This window comes from Maniola jurtina, chromosome 9, assembly GCF_905333055.1.
Source record: "Maniola jurtina chromosome 9, ilManJurt1.1, whole genome shotgun sequence".
Classification (NCBI taxonomy): Eukaryota; Metazoa; Arthropoda; class Insecta; order Lepidoptera; family Nymphalidae; genus Maniola; species Maniola jurtina.
The window spans coordinates 5,802,848-5,822,759 of NC_060037.1; the positions used below are offsets into that span (position 1 = coordinate 5,802,848).

General features: G+C 35.1%; 1 protein-coding gene across 5 annotated transcripts in view; it reads left to right on the forward strand.

Annotated features, from left to right (window-relative positions):
• The first annotated feature begins 1,737 nt into the window (after positions 1-1,737).
• The window catches only part of LOC123868214 (glycogen-binding subunit 76A), a 58,033-nt gene continuing 39,858 nt past the window's right edge, over positions 1,738-19,912 (forward strand). For 2 of the 5 annotated variants that reach the window (XM_045910637.1, XM_045910640.1), the window contains exon 1: positions 1,742-1,927. Coding sequence is in view for 2 of the 5 variants with exons in the window: in XM_045910635.1 (XP_045766591.1) it covers positions 1,874-1,909 (36 nt within the window). In the remaining 3 variants the exon portion in view is untranslated. Of the gene's footprint in view, positions 1,928-14,449; positions 14,619-19,912 lie in introns of those variants that run through there. The other 3 variants (XM_045910639.1, XM_045910636.1, XM_045910635.1) reach the window with 2 other exon arrangements.

The following is a 19,912-nucleotide window of genomic DNA, read 5'->3' on the forward strand; positions in this document are numbered from 1 at the left end:
AACTTATAACACCCCTCTTTTTGGGTCGGGGGTTAAAAATACAACGTTATTTGTTCATGAACACATTTTAATTTTTTCTTGTGATGTAACCACAAATTCACGGTTTTGGGATTTTTCCTACGTGTACTATAAGCACATAAGACCTACCTACCTGCCACATGATTCTAGTTCAACGGAAAGTAGGTAGCCTATACGTTTCTTGACAGACAACGAAGTATGTTATTTAAGTGTCTTATAAGGCTTCCCTTTGAGGTACGAAACCCTAAAAAGAGTAAATTTTAGGGTTCACCTGGTAAGAATACTGTGGGTTGACCGTTTAGTTGTTTTGTCAGTGGTCAATAGATGCCGTTAGTAGTCAGTGTTGCGGTGTTGCCAAGGTGGTGCCGATTCGATTTATATATTTATTTATTTTATTTAAACAACTTTTTGCGGCTATGACAAAGAATAAAATACAGGATAGATTTAAAAACAAAGGGCGACCTTATCACTATAGTGATCTCTTCCAGGCAACCCATTTATGAGTTAAATACCCATTATAACGTACGATAATTAATTATCCTACCTAAATAATATGTACCTATGTACAATGTACATCCTGGTCGCTTGATCGTTAACCTATGTGACCTTCATACGTATATTTTTAGAGTTCTCTACCCAGGTGCCAGCGGGCCCTTTTTTAACCCCCGACCCAAAAAGAGGGGTGTTATAAGTTTGACGTGTGTATCTGTGTATCTGTGTATCTGTCTGTGGCATCGTAGCGCCTAAACGAATGAACCGATTTTAATTTAGTTTTTTTTGTTCGAAAGGTGGCTTGATCGAGAGTGTTCTTAGCTATAATCCAAGAAAATTTGTTCAGCCGTTTAAAAGTTATCAGCTCTTTTCTAGTTTTCTTGTGAAAAGAAGGTTAGATAACCGTTAGGTTCATAATATTTAATGTCAATTGACAAATGTCAAGCTGTCAAGATGGACGTTGCCTAGATACATAATTATTTATTTGAAAATGATGTTTTGGAAAACTCGGATAATGCTCGGATACTTTGGATCGTAGGCGCGGAATAGTCCAAGAAAATCGGTTCAGCCGTTTGAAAGTTATCAAGTCTTTTCTTGTTACTGTAACCTTCACTCGTCGGGGGTGTTATAAATTTTAAATTTAGATTTGTACATTATAAAACTGCTATTACTAAGAAGCCTCCGCTATCCGTCCGTCTTTCTGTATCACATAGTATGAATAGACGGACACAAGTTTCTGTATATACACCCTACTAGGGTGACTATTAATTGAGGGTGGATAAACGGAATAAGCCAACTATTTCACCCATCTTTCTCCAAATGTGAATTTCTGAATTTCGCATTACTAAATACTAAGAGATTGGTATTGCTTGTATCTTTTCCAAAGGCGTTTTGTAAAAAAGAATTATTTAAAAAATTAAATCGTGATTTTGAAACAGATAGGTTTTAGTGCTCATTAGTATAGGCTTATAACAGCATATTAGAACCAGAACCTTCGATCAGCCAAAGCAATAAATGATTTAGATGAATCTTAGATTGTCCATTCACGATCCACGGCTTGATGTGGCATAACAAGGTAGGTATGATACATTCCATGATTATATTTACGTAATTGCCAGTCTTTTAAAGGAATGCTGATAAGAAGTTTGAAGGTGAGGATGTTGGCAGTTCTGTTGGCACTGGCTGACGAGTTGAAGACGCATGCGCGACGAAGCACGCGACCTTCCCGCGTCCTTACCGCCAGTCGACGGCTCACGCCGAAACGCCACACATGTAAATAAATAATTGTATATCACTTTCGCTTTCAGTTTCGATTGTTGTTTACTGTGTCGTTATATAAAGTTAAACGAATTTTCGTGTTGTGATGTGGTGCGGATTTACAAGTGCTCCGAAATATAAGGTATTGGCGTGACAAAAGGTTGGTATCTCTATAGGGTGGCGTTGCGTTTTTGTGACTAAAATTTCTACCGCATTTTTGACTTTTCATTCAATAATTTCCATTTATTTTAATTTCAAGCACATAAGCAGCTCGCATATTAATTTTCTTGAAATATTTGCGAAAATTGTTTTACCGGTAGGTGATATTTACTACGATGAACGTAAGTTCATTATATTGATGGTACGACCTTGACCCCTGACCTAAGTCATTGACTGTTTGGTCTATGAATGGCAACCCTTATTGAGTAACTATTAATATTTACAACTATACTTACGATACTATTTTAATCTTACGAGTAGATAACACATTTATTATCTAATATACTTACTTAGGTACTACATTGGATAGGTAGGTACCTATGCGTAGATCGTAGTAGGTGCCTATTTAGATAAACTGAGTTGGTAGCAAAGTAGTAAGTAGGCATGTAGAAGACGATGCCGCGAACGGGGGTCTATAAAACCATAAATAATAACTAAGCGATCAAGACTCGCAAGGAGAGACTTGTTAGTCCTCTTGGTCCACGATATACCTACCTACCTATCAACAGGGTGGGCCCATAAAATTATCACAGTGACGCGGACGTGCAAAGAGAAAATTGGTTTCTCTGTATTTAGAGTTTAGAGTTTTAGACCTACACGAAAATAGGTACATACCTATTACCTAGGTATTATATTCTGCAATTTCCCACCTAGTTTTTGAATTTCAATATTTTCTGATAATAATTCGTGAGGTTTTTAGGGTTTTGGTTCAAAAAATTCCCTTTTAAGGCTCCGTACCCAAAGGATGCCAACGGGAACCTATTTCAAAGCCTCCGCTGTCCTTCCGTCCATCCGTCTGTCTGTCAGCGAGAGTAAATCTCCATAATTTTCTTAAAAGTGTGCAAAAGTCCGCCAATCCGCACTTTGCCAGTGCGGTGAACCTCTAAAACATGACCCTAAACGCTTCCCATTTCGAGAGGAGCTCCATACACAGTGGGTTGGTGATTGGTTGAGATGCTAAGGCAGGACTTTTTTATGAATTATTTTTAGGACTCTTAATCTAGTGAAGAGATTGCATTGGAGAGACCATTATAATATTATTATATTAAGTAGGTACGTATGTAAGTTAATATGAGTACCTAGTACTTCTTAAGTAACTCGTAATTTACAATTTAAAACAGTAAACTGTTTGTCTTCAGGTTCAATACGAGTTTGTCGACCTGTCTAGAATGTGTAGTTAGTTAGGTATTCATGATTATGAGTTTTCTGAACCACCTGAAAATCACCGTCGCATCTCATAAACTTTTTTTATTAGTTTTTTTTAGAATTGCTTGGAGAGTCATTGAAATATAGAGATCATTCATTTAAGTATTATGAATAGTAAAAAGAGAAGAGTCAATCAATCAATCAACCTGCTTGCGTCCACTGCTGGACATAGGCCTTCCCGAGAGCGCGCAACCACACACGTAACTCCGCCTTCCTCATCCACCCACTTCCTGCTATCTTCTTAAGGTCGTCAGTCCAGCGGGTCGGAGGTCGTCCCACACTACGCTTGCTGATACGCGGTCTCCACTCCAGAACGCGTCTGCCCCAGCGGCCAAAAAGAGAATAGTACTTACTATTATAATAATAATTATAATATGTAGTAGTTAGAGGCAGAGATTTTAAAAAAATTAGGACAACTTGTCGCAAATCTCGCAGAGAACAGGCTTTGTGTGAGACTTTATACCTTCGTAGATTTTCATATTTATTAAAAATTTAGTTTTTCATTTAAATTAAAGTTAGAAGAGGAAAGCCATCTATCTGTCAATTGTCACTTGAAAATTATGGTTTTTACGAAAAACACTTTGCATACAATATAAAAGTGATTAAATCTACAGTAGGTACCTACTTAGGTAGGTAGGTGTTTAACTAAGTTGAAAATTGTTAATTTACTACTTACTGAATCTAAACATATTCCTAGCTAAAACGTCAGAGCGGGGTTTTTTCACGTTCTTAGTTTGGACTTTGGACGCATTATAACCAAATAAAAGAAACTTATGGTAGGTACCTAACGTAATTAAGAATGTATTGTTTATAGGTAGGTACATATTTCCTGTTTGGCAACCATAGGACTCAGCATACCTAAATTCAAATTCAAATTCAATGATTTATTCAAATTCCATGATTTATTCAAATTCATACCTAAGCACGTAAGTTGCACTTGCAGCGTCGAGCATTCTGATCTAAAGAGATCTAAAGTTACAAAGCACAGATGCATTATTGCGTTTGACTGCAGGCTATTTTAATTTCACGGTTATTGCTATCCCATGGGCCTGAATTACATCTGACAGGTTGCCATTATCGCAATTTACAACTTACAATATGAAGATTATACCTCTCATAAAATCCGTTTTGTTTATGAAAACTTGTGAGGTATTTTTGCCTGATGCTACCATACAATAAGCATGGACCGTAATATCTGTGAGCTACCTTGCTGTTTTTCTAAAGCTTCATTTACGCCAGAGCAACTAATGCAATTCTGTGGCATGCCCCAAGGCTGCATGGTACAACAAAGGGTCTAGCCGGATAAGCATAGCGAATCGGCCCCCAAATGACAACCTATTTCGAAACTTAGGTATCAATATCGCCTTGATGTACGAATACGATTTATACAAGTTTCGCCTCCCTACTCCGCTTTTTCCCTGAGATATTAAAAAAAATGTGCGTGAGTACGACTATCGTTCAAAGTGTCATATCTCGGAAAGTTTTAAAGATACAAACGTGAAACCAACGCGAAATTTTAGGTGACCTTTAAGAGCATATTTTATATTTTTTTCAGATTTTTGGAATGGTTACGAACATTTTTTTTTAAATAAATAAAAATTTAATTATTATTATTTCAGTGTTCCTTCTTAGGTACAATCACTGAAAAAAAAAGTTATAGTACTTGACATGTACTAATACTCAAAAAAAAATCGTTTGAAAAAATATAGTGCAACACTGCAAAAAAAAATTAAGTTCCACGGACCTAGGTTATACAAGGATATAGACATAGGCACATGTACAGTGTTACTAGGTAAGTCGACCTAGATTCGTTATAAGGTTGTAGGGGAGGTCAAATGCTATCAAAAACTCCATAATACCTATCGTCGAAAATAGCCCGTTTTTGAGTTTTTTGGGTTTTTAGGAAAATCATTTTAACTTTATTTAAAGGTAGTCAAAACTTAAAAGGTGGTAATAGAAAACGAAAGCGCAGCTGTGTTCAAAGAATTGAATTTCTGTAAGTGCTATTTAAAAAAAAAATAGCTTTTTGTCAAAGAACTAAAGTATGAAACTGGTAAAGTATCGGAACCCTACTGCAAAACATTTAAAGGTTATTCTTTAGTACTTATTTATTAGTTGGGATGTCTGCTATTCGTAAACTGTATAAAAGGTTAGAAGTATGCTCTAATTTTATTTTATTAATTAAAAAAAAACGAATTCTTGATTTTCCTAAAAACCCAAAAAACTCAAAAATGGGCTATTTTCGCCGATAGGTATTATGGAGTTTTTGATAGCATTTGACCTCCCCTACAACCTTATAACGAATCTAGGTCGACTTACCTAGTAACACTGTACATGTGCCTATGTCTATATCCTTGTATAACCTAGTTCCGTGGAACTTAATTTTTTTTTTGCAGTATTGCACTATATTTTTTCAAACGATTTTTTTTGAGTATTAGTACATGTCAAGTACTATAACATATTTTTTTTCAGTGATTGTACCTAAGAAGGAACACTGAAATAATAATAATTAAATTTTTATTTATTAAAAAAAAAATGTTCGTAACCATTCCAAAAATCTGAAAAAAATATATAATATGCTCTTAAAGGTCACCTAAAATCTCGCGTTGGTTTCACGTTTGTATCTTTAAAACTTTCCGAGATATGACACTTTGAACGATAGTCGTACTCACGCACATTTTTTTTAATATCTCAGGGAAAAAGCGGAGTAGGGAGGCGAAACTTGTATAAATCGTATTCGTACATCAAGGCGATATTGATACCTAAGTTTCGAAATAGGTTGTCATTTGGGGGCCGTTTCGCTATGCTTATCCGGCTAGACCCTTTAAATGTAAGTAGTAAGATTAATCGCCGGTACACTGTCATAAACCCGTGACGTAATAAATACTTACTCCAATTCTACAGCACAATTTCTCGGCATAGAAAAGACTACCGAATGCTGCATAGGCCGCAAGATTTTCCTCCATTTTGTAACATGCCGCACTTACCACCAACAGTTCTGACTTCTGCGACAGACATAATCTGCTCCCTGCCACTTCAACTTGCTTACCTATTCTATAGTAGGTATACGCTACATTATAAAGTAGCTCTACACGTACGGTTCACCAATCACGTAGGCCAATACATGGTCATTGACCGTAGGGGACTCTGGAATCTTAATTCGCTGAGGTAAAATTTACCTAGAACGGTACAAGTACATTTACATGTCAGCTGTGTATGAGGGTTGACACCTGTTATCTTTAAGCAAATCCTTTGAGTTCTCGTATCTCCCACCGGTATCATGCTATGAGGTTCATAATTCATTGCATTTTTTGTGTCTTCCATTTGGTGCCATTCCACATCAGCTTGAATAGTGTCTACTGTGGTGTCTACAATTACATTAGCGTAGGGGCCTAGTCTACATAATATGCTATGGTCTGTGGCTATAGTAGGTAGAGACATAAATCATGTACCTAAATCAATAACCATTATTGAGTTTCATTATTAAAGTAGGATTTATGCCGACATCTTTTAAAAATCATGATATTGCAGCTGTGGTTTTCAATTGGATACAACTGTTTCAATTTATTGTTAGCACTTATTCCATAGCTGTGGCTATGTAGGCAATTTCTGTTTTCTGTTATTTGTATTAATAAATATTGTTTTGTAACTATTGCTGAAAACTAATATAAGTAAGTAATTTGGAATTTATCCAAAAGGGTGTACCTACTATGTTACCTAAATAGCCACAATAATATTATCTGAACGTAAACAGATTTGACAAAAAGCTCATGTTTTGTGTAGGTAAGTAGGTCAGTAAAACCCTATACCGACTCCAAATGACTAGGTAGAGTATATAGTCATTACGATATCGATGTGTCTAATCTAAGCAGAGATGTTATCCATACTATTATTATAACTGCGAAAATGTGTCTGTCTGTCTGCTTCATTTTCTCGGCCCACCACCGGTTATCCGACTTTGACGAAAGGCACAGATATAGCTTTCATTCGGGGGAAAGAAAGCTTTTTATTCCGGCAAAACAAAGCAATCCCACGGGTTTTAAAAAAACTGAATTCGAAGTGGACGAATCTGCATTCTGTGGATTTAAAAAACCTAAAACCACGCGAACGAAGTCGCGGGCATCATTTAGTACGTAATATGTATAATAATTATTATTATGATGTCTCTGTAACTGACTAATAGCTCGGTCGATGGTTGGTACGTAGCTACGTACGGATGGTTGGTGGTTTGGTACCTGTCGCCTAAATTAATAATCTTATTGCCAAATAACATATCGCCTGACCCAATCATACGATTCAAACCAGCGTAATTTATTATTACGTTAGCATACACGTTAGTCTGAATCTTGCTAATGCAGTGGTTCCCAAAGTTGACTGGGCTACGACTCATCTGATTTAAGTTTACAAACTCGGGACCCACCTCTAGGAAATTTAAGCGTTAGCAATATTAATAAAGGACTTTTGAAATAACAAACTGTTTTAATACAATCTTTTATTACTTAATTATATAAATTTAATGGGAAGGATGAAATTGTTTCCTATGTTTCGCCATTACAGTTTTGACATCAACTTCAACTTTAGTTACTTTTAATCGCAGTGAGTTTGATAAGTCCAATTTATTTCGGTATTTAGTTTTAATTCGGACGGTTGGTACTATAGGCAGGGCCCACTCAATATTCGCTCGCGACCCACCAGTGGGTCGCGACCCATAGTTTGGGAAACCCTGTGCTAATGGTTTTTTAAAATAACACGAATCATTTTAAAACTTTCTCTGTATGTATTATACCTAATTCGAATGAGCCACACTTTGGCGACGCGCGCGCAGGTGACTGCCAAATATGTCGCCTGATCCAGTCATAAAATAACACACCATTTATGTAGAGCGCTGAAGATTTATTCCATACTGGCTGATGTCTGCAACTTCGTCTGCGTGGATTTTTAAATCATGTGGGAACCTTAAGATTTCCAGGCAAAAACAAACTATTTAATCTAGACTGCAAGCTTTCCTGTAGGTGTTTTAGCGAAAGACAATAACAGAGATTAGCATTTGTAGTACAAGTATGGATAATTTATTAAGTGTTTTGTACGGATGTAAACTAAAATCTTCTACTTACTTATATAAAAATTACTGTCTATCTGTCGCACTGCAACACGGGCGGTTATAGCGATCAATAACAGTTTATTATGGCGATATGGATAGGTTTAGATAATATACAATCTGTGACGAATAACGTGAAATGCTAACCTTGTCATTACTTTATTTCAGAACAACCGTGGAAAACGTAACATTAGTTGGATGAAAAATTTCGTTTAAGGGCAAAATCTAAAAATAAAACTGCTATTTATTTTAATTTATGCTAGGTAACGGGTCTTAACTATTGTGTAGGCATAGGTGGGCATATACATTGTATATCTGTCGTAGTAATAAGGTAATCTAAGTATACATTCTTCTATATTATTATTTGTATATATTATAGAAAATTGAAATACTTCTTACTCACTGACTAACTACGAAATCTCAGGAACTATAATATAAAGCCTTCATACAAACTTGAAAGGATGGTAGCTCCCTATTAGGAAGTAAACGTCAGCTAAGAAACGCTGTTGAGATAATCCACCCCTAAGGTAGTGAAAAGAGGGTTGGAAAGTTAAATGAAAGTTCTTGTTTTTGAAGTTACAGAATATGAAATATGAAAATCGACATTGGTAAGCTTTAAGCAATAAAAACCTCTAGACGTTATTTTGGAAAATTCCCCAGTAAGGGGGTAAATAGGTGATGAAACTTTATATTTAAAAAAATTTAAGTATTGTTTCAAGTATTGAAACTTAGCAGCCAGGTTTTTTCTAGGGGGTAGGTTGTTAGCTAAGAAAAGATTTTATGAAAACCCACAACAGCTAAGGGGGTGAAACGGAGGTTGGAAGGTTACGACTTCACATATAGGTACCTAATAGATTATGTATTATTAATTATATGTATATTAAAGATGCCCTGACCAATACTAATTATGCTCTCGTTAGTTTTATGAATTATAATGAGTAGGTATGTGTTCTTAGTTTAGGTAGGTGTATGTTTAAAATAAACTAATTTATTGCCAGAATATTTTTGGCTACCGACTAATTCAGAAATAATGTTTCATTTAATGATAGCAATAAAACATTATGATGTCTTAATGTTGAAAGCGTTCCTCGGGTAACTAGAAGATATTTCAATCTTTTTAGGGTAGAGAATCGGTTTTATTTTCGTTATCAAATATTTACTGTTTCAGGTAAACACAGACCACTTACTTATGCAGGTTTAAAATATTTTTACAGAATAAATATTGCAAGTACGTAGTACATAAACCGTCGTCGATCCATCATAAAATTGTATCATATTTCTTTAATGAAAACGATCGCCATTCATGCCTAGGGTAGCTAGGTACAGATTTTTCAACTTCAACTCTCTACCTCTCTACTTATGAACCGTAATAACGGTTCATGAGATACAGTCCGTGGACGGACAGACAGACGGATGCTTTATTAATCTGTGGACGGTCGGATGGACAACGGAGGCTGAGTAATAGGGTTCCATTGCCACCCTTCGGGTACGGATCCCTATAAATAGACCCATAATTATTAATCATCTTTTAATATAATAAAATAGGTATAAAACTCATTGATTTTCCGGGATAAAAAGTAGCCTAGTTATGTATTAATCCAGGGTAAGTATAATATATTATCTCCATTTCAAACAGCCAAATCCGTCCAGTAGTTTTTGCGTGAAATAGTAACAAACATCCATACATACAAACTTTCGCGTTTATAATATTAGTAGGATTAATATTGCTATTCTCATGAGCTTGCCGCGCTTTGTGGGGGTCCAGCTATTGTCGTGGCGCCGTGGTTAACCACACCGCACCATATTAAAATACTGTACTGCATTGTCTTACTCTGTCCTTTATATTGACACATTGCATAATATTATGTCCGCGATTTCATCTAGTCGTACGTAATGTTGATGTAGATCAGTGAGACAGTAAGTTTAGACTTCTTCCCTCAGGAGTTTTTCCGAAATACATACATATCTTTTTTTTTTAAATTATATAGACTAGCGCTTGCTACAATCAGACCTGCTAGCAAGGGATGATGCAGCCTAAGATGGAGCGCGCTTGCCTAGAAGAATGCCTATTCACTCTTGACTTGAAGGTACCTATATTATAGGTGGAAGGGAAAACTGACGCCGGAAGGGCGTTCCATATCCTAGCGGTTCGGATTAGAAAAGAGGAAGCAAATCGCTTCGTAGGTACGTACGTGTTCGAGAAATCTTTGTATGTATTTCACCTGTTCTGTCCCGTTGTTTGTATATTGACTCGCGAATAAGACGGTTTGTGTGTTCACGTCGGTCGTCGTCACCGGCATGCTCACAAGCCTAAGCACGGGTAAAAGCAGGCCACACCGCGGCCTGTGTAAGCACTTATTACTTACATCGAATTTGCATTTACATTGCGCTAAGTAAACGCAAATGTTCGATTCTTTAAAATTAACTTGAAGGATGTCTGTTTTTAAACATAAATATACTTTATCATTCTGTTGTTTCTTTTAATACACTTATTTAATTTTTTGTTGTTTCTGTTATTGTATTTTTTGTTATTTTATTTTCGTTATTTCTGTTATTTCATTTTTGTAAACATTTTTTAAAAATATGACAAGGATGAGATGTGTAAATAAATGTGAGATAATATTACAAGTGTAAATTAAAAATTTATAACACCCCCGACAAGTGAAAGTTACAGTAACTAGAAAAGAGCTGATAACTTTCAAACGGCTGAACCGATTTTCTTGGATTATAGCTAAGAACACTCTCGATCAAGCCACCTTTCAAACAAAAAAAACTAAATTAAAATCGGTTCATTAGTTAAGGCGCTACGGTGCCGCAGACAGATACACAGATACACAGACACACAGATACACAGATACACAGACACACAGATACACAGACACACAGATACACAGATACACAGATACACACGTCAAACTTATAACACCCCTCTTTTTGGGTCGGGGGTTAAAAAATATAAATAGTAATGTAAGTTTTAATTTTAAGTGAAAAAACAATTTGCCCTAACTTTCTCAATATGGAGTTGTTCCAAATAAGTAGGTAGGTACCTGTATCTAGAGTCGGTACGTATTTCTGTTATTCTGTAACTTAGAAATTCCTGTATATTGGATGTTGGTATTGTTCAACAGAAGCAATAAACCATTTAGTATCGAGAAATGCTGAATTGTGCGCGAGAAGATTGCAATGCATTGCAGTCACGTTCTTGTATTTGTTTAGTCTAACTTGTAGACGTTGTAGCTCCCACTATTATTTATTTAAATGACTTCTAATAATAGCTAGCAGAATGCTAACATTGTATGGTACCAGCATTTAATAATAGTTAAACTATTAGTGACATAGATACTATTAATATATTTAAATATATTGGTGTATTTAAATGAAGTACAGGTACCTATACTTTATTAAAGAAAATTAAAAGAAATAATATGTGAACGAGCAAGCAGAAAAGTGGTGATATCCTAGTCACCAGTGGTGAAGACGTCAAATTCCTCGTCCGGGGTCCAGGGTTTGATCTCGGCTCCCGGGCCAGTACCGCAGCTTTAACTATTCGGAGTTATATCACTAGATTTAACAGTGGCGAAAAACATCGTAAGGAAACCTGCATTGAGAGTTCTCCATAATGCTCTCAAAGGTGCGTGTTTTCTGCCAATCCGCACTTGGCCATCAGCGTGGTGAACTATGGCCAAATCTTTCTCATTCTGAGAGGAGACCCTTGCTCAACAGTGAGCTGGAGATGGGTTGATTTTGATTTATATCCGTATTCAGTTCTGGAAATGTAGCTACCTACTCGTTCCTACCTATATGGTGTTTGTTAGTTTTGAGTGGTTTGGCTATGAAAAAGGACTGTCGTAATTAATGCGAATAACCTGTTGGCATATTATATTATTATAGGTATATAGTTATGGTAATTGATAGGTATACTATCTAATAAAAGTAATTAGGTAATTATTGTACCTTCCTGACGAGCGTTCCATTTTTTACCACATCTCTTTACAGTTTTAACATACTTACTCGTAGATACTCGAAGATTCTCAGCAGGCCATATTATTGAGAATGGTTGTAGGTACCTACTTTAAATAAACTTTATTTTCACGAAGAATTTCCCTTTATTAAAACGTACATACTTACCCAAATAATATGCACTATTATCACTATTAAGTACCTATATTATTTTATGGTTGCTTTAAATCCGTATGCCCCTCAAATCCCAATGGTGTCAAGACAAGTTTAGATGCACCCAAGCTGGGATTGTATACAAACTTTTATCCGCGTGCCAATTTTTCGCCGTTCCCGCCCACATCGAGCATCTTGCATATTATTTATATTCTGTGACATGTTTTAAATACGAGACGAGAGATGTAGTAATTTTCCACCGAGATTCTCGTGGACTTCGTCGAGAAGTAGTTGATTCATTATCAAAGGAAGAGTTAATTACTACTACAAACCTTTGGCTATTTACACATTTTATCCTCGTCGGCATAGGGTGTAAACAACTGAGTCTAGTACTTTCCAGATCTAAGACCATGGTCTATAAAGTCTACTTTGAGTTTCGGAATTAGGACACAGTTAAAACGAGACTTTTACCTACTTTTTTAATGAACAGTCGAATGACTGATTCTTTCTGAAAATTCAGAATAGATCCAGAATTCTTTAATATTTGCATATTGCATTTCTAAGTTCCTTTTATACATTGTACACATAATAATGCGTTTCTATTTATAACACAATGACTCAGTGTTTAATATAAGGCACTGCAGTAGCTTTCCATGCAAAATCATTAACCCCGTAGCGATAAGGGAAGAGACCTGACTTGCTCTCTGTGCCCAGTTGGGTAGATACTTTGAAACATATAAATGATTTTCCAAGGATTTATACTTTTATTAATACTTAAATGATAGTGAAATCTTTATGTGCACTTAATAGAAAAGTACCGATAATAATTGGTAAAAGTATTTAATATTAATAGTCTTTGAATGCTAATCGTATTTGTCCGGGTATGTATATTGGTAACATATCTAAGGTAAATCATAACGTATAATTTTAAAGCTCGAAATACTGGCAAAAAATGTATGCCTGCGCATGCGCAGGTGTGTTTTTATGGCGTATAGGAACTGGAAATTGCTCAAAACTCTAGTTGTGCTCTAGTTTTCCACTGCCGCTCTCCTCATAGGTGATAAAGTACATACAAAATTTTTCATTTAAAGTAGGTATAATTTCATATCTGTTGGTAGGTTTTCCCTAGGCTTCAAAAAAATGTGTCGATTCGCCCTTTCGCAGTATGATATACTTAGTTAAAAGTGATAAAATACTGACCTAACTTAAAATCGGTGGGCAGAAGTCCACTCCAACTTGACCCGACAATCACGCAGACAAAGCTGTTAGCTAAAATTAGAATATACATAATATAATATGTATTAATGTTTATTAGATACTTACCTAATAAAAACAATTGCTGTGCACATTCTGATCACATGATAGTGTTAGAGTTTAATTAACAATAAACAAGTATTATTATATATTATTAACATAATATTATGATGAAGTCCCTAGGAGATTTACTGATAACATATAACACATGTTCAACCAGCCTACTCTTGTTCGAAAAAGTCTCTACTGTATAAAAATGAGAGTCTTAGATATTTCGTAGTGTATAGATTTGTGTTCCTTCACTATCACAAAACACCTGACTTCATTATAGACTACGCCTACCTACGAGTAGCTAAAAACCATACGGCTTGGAAGGCAGATTCTAATGAGTATTAAGTACAAGCCAGGAACTAGCCTAACTCAGAAGTTAGGTAACCTTCCTAAATAAAGAGCGACTTCATGAAAATTATTCATCAAGTTCTGTATCTAGCTTATTAATCTGAATCTGAAGTAGGTAAATTACTTAACTTTACTTAAGTATACAATTTTACTTAACTGTCTCTCAAATCCAAGAATAAGCGTGTTGGATGCAGCACGATATGTTGTTCCAGGATCGACATAATTGCAGGACAATTGCCAGACATTACTTACTTATTAAGCCCGCTCTTATGCACTGAGGCTCACATTAATACATATTGTACTTGTATGTTGCGTACATATTGGTACATGTATTTATTATGTACAGTAGAACCTATCTTAATTTGTTCTGGATCGGTGCCTATGCGCGGGAGACGGGACCAGCAGTCTAAAGCGAATATTCCCGAGGTGAACATCTCGCGTGCGATAATTTATCACGTCTGATTTCTGAACAGATTTGTTTTGTTTATAATTAACTGTTGTTTGACAATTACTGTTGGTGACAGCATGCGTGTTTAGTGTTTATCATGAAATGGACTTGCGGGTAAGGGACTCTTCTTGTTTTTGTTTTTCAGTTAGCCTATGTGATTAATTAGATAATATTATGATGTAACCTGCAATGTATAATAATAATTAATATTATCTTATGATAAATGAATAACTTCATCATTTAAAACGGCGTACATTTAAAAAAGATCGTTATATTTATTATTGTTTTAATAATAATCCAAAATTCGACAATACATTTATTTAAATTCGGTGTCTATCCTTCGATCAAGTATTATTTTTTCAAAATTTTTTAACTAAATTGTTCTTTGCTGTGGAGATCAATATGAACAAGAGACCTTTTTATTAGGATATTGTACGACTAAACTCAGAACTGAATGTGGTGTGCGGCTGGAGTAAAGCTTATGGACTGTTGGTAAATGCTACTAAATCCCAGATCATTGTTGTAGGTAACTCTAGGCAAATTTCTAAACTTGATTATCCCTCGTTACCACCAGTGATCTTTGATGGTTCTGCGCTTCCTTACAATCACACTGTGAAAAATCTTGGGATTATCATGGATAACAATCTATCATGGAAACCGCAGGTTTCAGCTGTCAGTAAAAAAGTTTTCGGTGCTTATGGGTCCCTGAAAAGGTGGAAAAATTTATTGCCAGTTAAGACCAAGACTCTGCTTGCCAATACCCTTCTTCTTCCCATCTTAGATTACGCCGATGCTTGCTACCTAGATGTAAATGAAGACCTCTTAAACAAATTAGAGCGATTGCAAAACTTGTGCATTCGGTTCATCTTTGGTCTAAGAAAATACGATCATATCTCTGAATATCGTAAAAAACTGAACTGGCTCCCTATTAGACATCGACGTAATCTACATGTTCTTTCTATCCTGTTTGCCACACTTTTCCATCCCTGGTCACCACCCTACCTTAAAGATCAGTTTAAATTTCTTAGCTCCTTCGAACGTTATCGCGTCCTGCGTCCCTCCTGTGATTTTAAGCTTAAAATGACTAAATGTAATACGCATGGCTACGCGGAGTCATTCACTATAAAAGCAGCCTCGCTGTGGAATGCACTTCCGGTCGAAATAAGACGATCCAAATCACTGGCAATCTTTAAAAATCGTGTCAAGAAACACTATCTATCACTATAAATCTTTAGTTTCTGTCATAGTATATTATGTACACGACGCTATTTATTTAACTATGTACTATTTATTTAATTATATTACACAGATTTAATGTTTTATATATATTTATATATATATATATATATATATATATATATATATATATTTAGATATTTATTGTATAGTATGTACCTATTAGAGTGTATGTTTATGTATACCTAATTGTATAATATAAAGCTGCACGACGACTCCTCGTCTTATAGTTCTGTAGTTTCGAACATACGGGTTACCTGGGAGAGATCACTTTAGTGATAAGGTCGCCCTTTGCATTTCTAAAATTTTATCATTTATTATCTTTGTATTTTTTGTGCAATAAAGCTGTTTAAATTAAATTAAATTAAAATTAAATTGTGACATATTTCGTACCTAATAGTGATAAACCTAGTTATTAATATTTACTTAGTTATATCCTTAGTTATTAGACTATGATTCCATACAATTATTATAAATTATAACTCATTAAGTTATTTTAAAGAGGAAATTGATAGGCTCTGAAACTACTGAACCAATTTTAATAATCTTTAACCACTAGAAAGCTACTTTATCCAGAAATAACATAGGCTTTTAATTAGGTACATTATGAACTTACCGCGGGCAAAAGCTAGTCACAACAAAACATGTAAGTAATATCATGACACGAATTACTATCCTAAAAGAATATTAATTAATGATTATATCATTAGTAAGCAGTAGCTTTCAAAACATTGACATTATTGGCCTTTCTATCGGGTAAACATAATTAAATAAATATAACTTTAATCACTGCTATTAAATAATAAACTAATAAGTCACGTGCATTGCCCGCATCGAGAGTAACGAGGGTAACTTCCTCCTATATATTTATTTAAATTACTCTACTTATTTAAACTATTACTTATTTAATTTTAAACATAATTTATTTAAATTATTCGTACTCACGCAAAGTGTCTATTTATACCAAAGGAGTTTATGAGTGGTTGTCTATACTAATATTATAAAGAGGAAACCTTTGTATTTTTATGTGTTTGTATTGAATAGGCTCAAAAACTACTGGACCGATTTCAAAATTTCTTTTACCATTACTTAGAGGGATTCTTCCGAATCCGTATAGGCTATATTTTATCCCGAACACCCGTGCGAAGCCGGGGCGGGTCGCTAGTTTTTAATAAAATTGATCATGTACTACCTACTGCTTTATTTCTTTTATGTACTGCATAGCCTTTGCCCTCGGTAAGAAAGGCATTACGAATAACTAACCAGTGGTACATGTATTTGACTATTCAAAAGTACATGTAAAAGTTTAATTGAATAAAAATAGGTACATATTTTGATTTTGATTTAGAACTAATTTACAACTTGTAGGTACACCAGTTCTGTCTTACTTTTGTCAGTCAATGAGCTGGCGATTGGATTGGCGTTTGGACCTACGAGTAAATGCTGCAAATATCCAAGATCTTTTCTGTCTTTTTCGGTTATTCGATTGAATTCAAAATAATATGGCTGAATATTATGTAGAATTAACAATTAGGGTTCCGTACCTCAAAAGGAAAAATGGAATCCTTATAGGATCACTTTGTTGTCTGCCTGTCTGTCCTTCCGTCCGTCCGTCCGTCCGTCGTGTCTGTCAAGAAAACCTATAGGGTATTCCCATTGACCTAGAATCATGAAATTTGGCAGGTAGGTAGGTCTTATAGCACAAGTAAAGGAATAAATCTGAATACCGTGTGGTTACATCACAGAAAAAAAAAAAATTATTTAATTAATTTTTAAAGTAACATAACTATACCAAGTGCGGTATCATATGAAAGGGCTTTACCTGTACATTCTAAAACAGAGTTTTATTTATTTTTACGCATAATAGTTGTTGATTTATCGTGCAAAATGTCGAAAAAAATATCCGAGTACGGAACCCTCGGTGCGCGAGTCTGACTCGCACTTGGCCGGTTTTTTATTTTTATGTTATGGTAACTTAAAAACCATAAGTGAGATAAATACAATTTTCGTACTTTAGAAAGTTAATTAGTTTTTAGTCTAGAAACCCTCATGTTCGTTCTAGATATGAGTTTTCTTTCTCCATTAAAATAATATATAATATGCAATCACTCGCTCTTGTGTGGAAGATGATATACTTAATATAATAAGAAAAAAAGAGCTTGAAACAATAAATGTGACACGCTCCAATTTATGTATTTAACCCGACCTGACCCGAAGTTCTAACATTGGATTTCATTTTATTATTGTCCCGTAGGTATACAGATAGTCTTGTTATTGCCGGAGAAAATATACTTTATATAGTTTAGCTCCAACTGGGTTTTAGGGTTATCAGTTATCGCTTTTACTTTACTCGGACGATGTGGTGAGGTGAATTCTTGTAGGTACAGGAGCCTTATTAGACCACGTGGATTTTTACTAAAAGATAACAATCTCGAATGAAAATTTCAACATTCAGTTTTGTCTACATATAATTTTAAATTTTCAATCGATTAAAATTTAAAAAAGGCAAAAATTATTTAAAAAAATATTTTCAAGCAGCTTTTAACTGAGGATTTCATAATTTTATCAAAATTATTAAATCAATTTATTTATGTCGTCTAAATAATCGGTAGATCCATCAGCCATCTGTTTATTTATGGTGCCTATCGACCCGAAAACCCTGCAGTTCAAAAAAACTTTCGCATTTAATAATAATAATATGTGTAGTAATATTTTAAGGAGTAATTGTGTGCTTCAAAATTGGCTTCTGTGGGGTGTTCGGTGCTGTTAATAAATAATGGCTGAATGGATTACATGGAATGGATACATAATTTTAAGTAAATTAAGATATCCATGAACTAAAATCTATAACTCAATCAGTCAGACTATTTAGGGCGCCATCCATATGAGCCCGCGCGCTCAAAGTTCATTTCATTGCGCTTTATTCATTCGTTCATCTTCCGGTTGACATAGGTACTATTGTAAAATCATAAAATCATGGCAACCAAAAAATACTTAATTTTGAATGTGGAATCCATGAAGCTAATGGAAAACCCAGCTTTCAAATTAAATGCACGCATTACCCCTGAGGGTTCCTTTACGGTCGTGAAGGTAAACTATTACGATAATAAATAATTACTAAAAATGGGCATTAGGTATAATTAATGGTCATGCCAGTGTTTGTATTACTATTACTTACTGTCATCAAGGATTTCGCGCTAAATCCTAACAAGATTTCTTGAGATTATGCCATTAATCACATGCCTCATTTACATGCTAATTACCATGTTGTGTTGTGTCTCAAATAAGTTGAACATTTAATATTTTTAGGGTTCCGTACCTCAAAATGAAAAAAAAAAACATATAGGTCTGTCTGTCTGTCAGGTCTATCAAGACCCGTCAAAGGAACCAAAACCTATACTTGCCGTTGACCTAGAACCGTGTAATTTGGCAGAGGAACCAAAACCTATACGGTACTTCTTGTGCACTTAGAATCGTGTAATTTGGCAGGTAGCAATGTCTTATAACACAAGTAAAAGGAAGAATCCTAAAACCGTGAATTTGTGGTTATGTATCACCATCGATGTATTCGATGTGTATCACACACAATAATTAGAGCCTCAATAGCTCAACCGGTAAAGGAGTGGACTGAAAATCGAAAGGTCGACGGTTCAAACCCCGCCCGTTGCACTATTGTCGTACCTACTCCTAGCACAAGCCTGACGCTTAGTTGGAGAGGAAAGGGGAATATTAGTCATTTAACATGGCGAATATTCTTTTAAAAAAAAAAAATTTAAACGTGTTTATTATTTCTTGTACGATGGTACAGAGTCATAGACAAATTAAATGGAACTCTTGGTGCGCGAGTTCAACTCTACCGGTTTTTTCTTGAGTCTTGAAACTTCTCTGAGAAAAACCGGTCAAGTGCGAGTGCAAGAGATTTTAGTCTTTGTTTAACCCTAACAGATACGTAAATACAGAACTGCAATCGCTTAATTAGTCAGGGCTCATTCCAAGATACACGTATACGGGACATGAAAGGTTATCGGGCCAATAAACGTGTCCCCAACTGGAATGCGCAAAATATTAAATTTTTGGCGCCGATGTTTTTGTATTATTTTTAGCTCTCGCAATATTTGCTTTAGCTGATTTGTTTATTTTCACCACAGAATATGCTTTTCACCGGCTGAAAT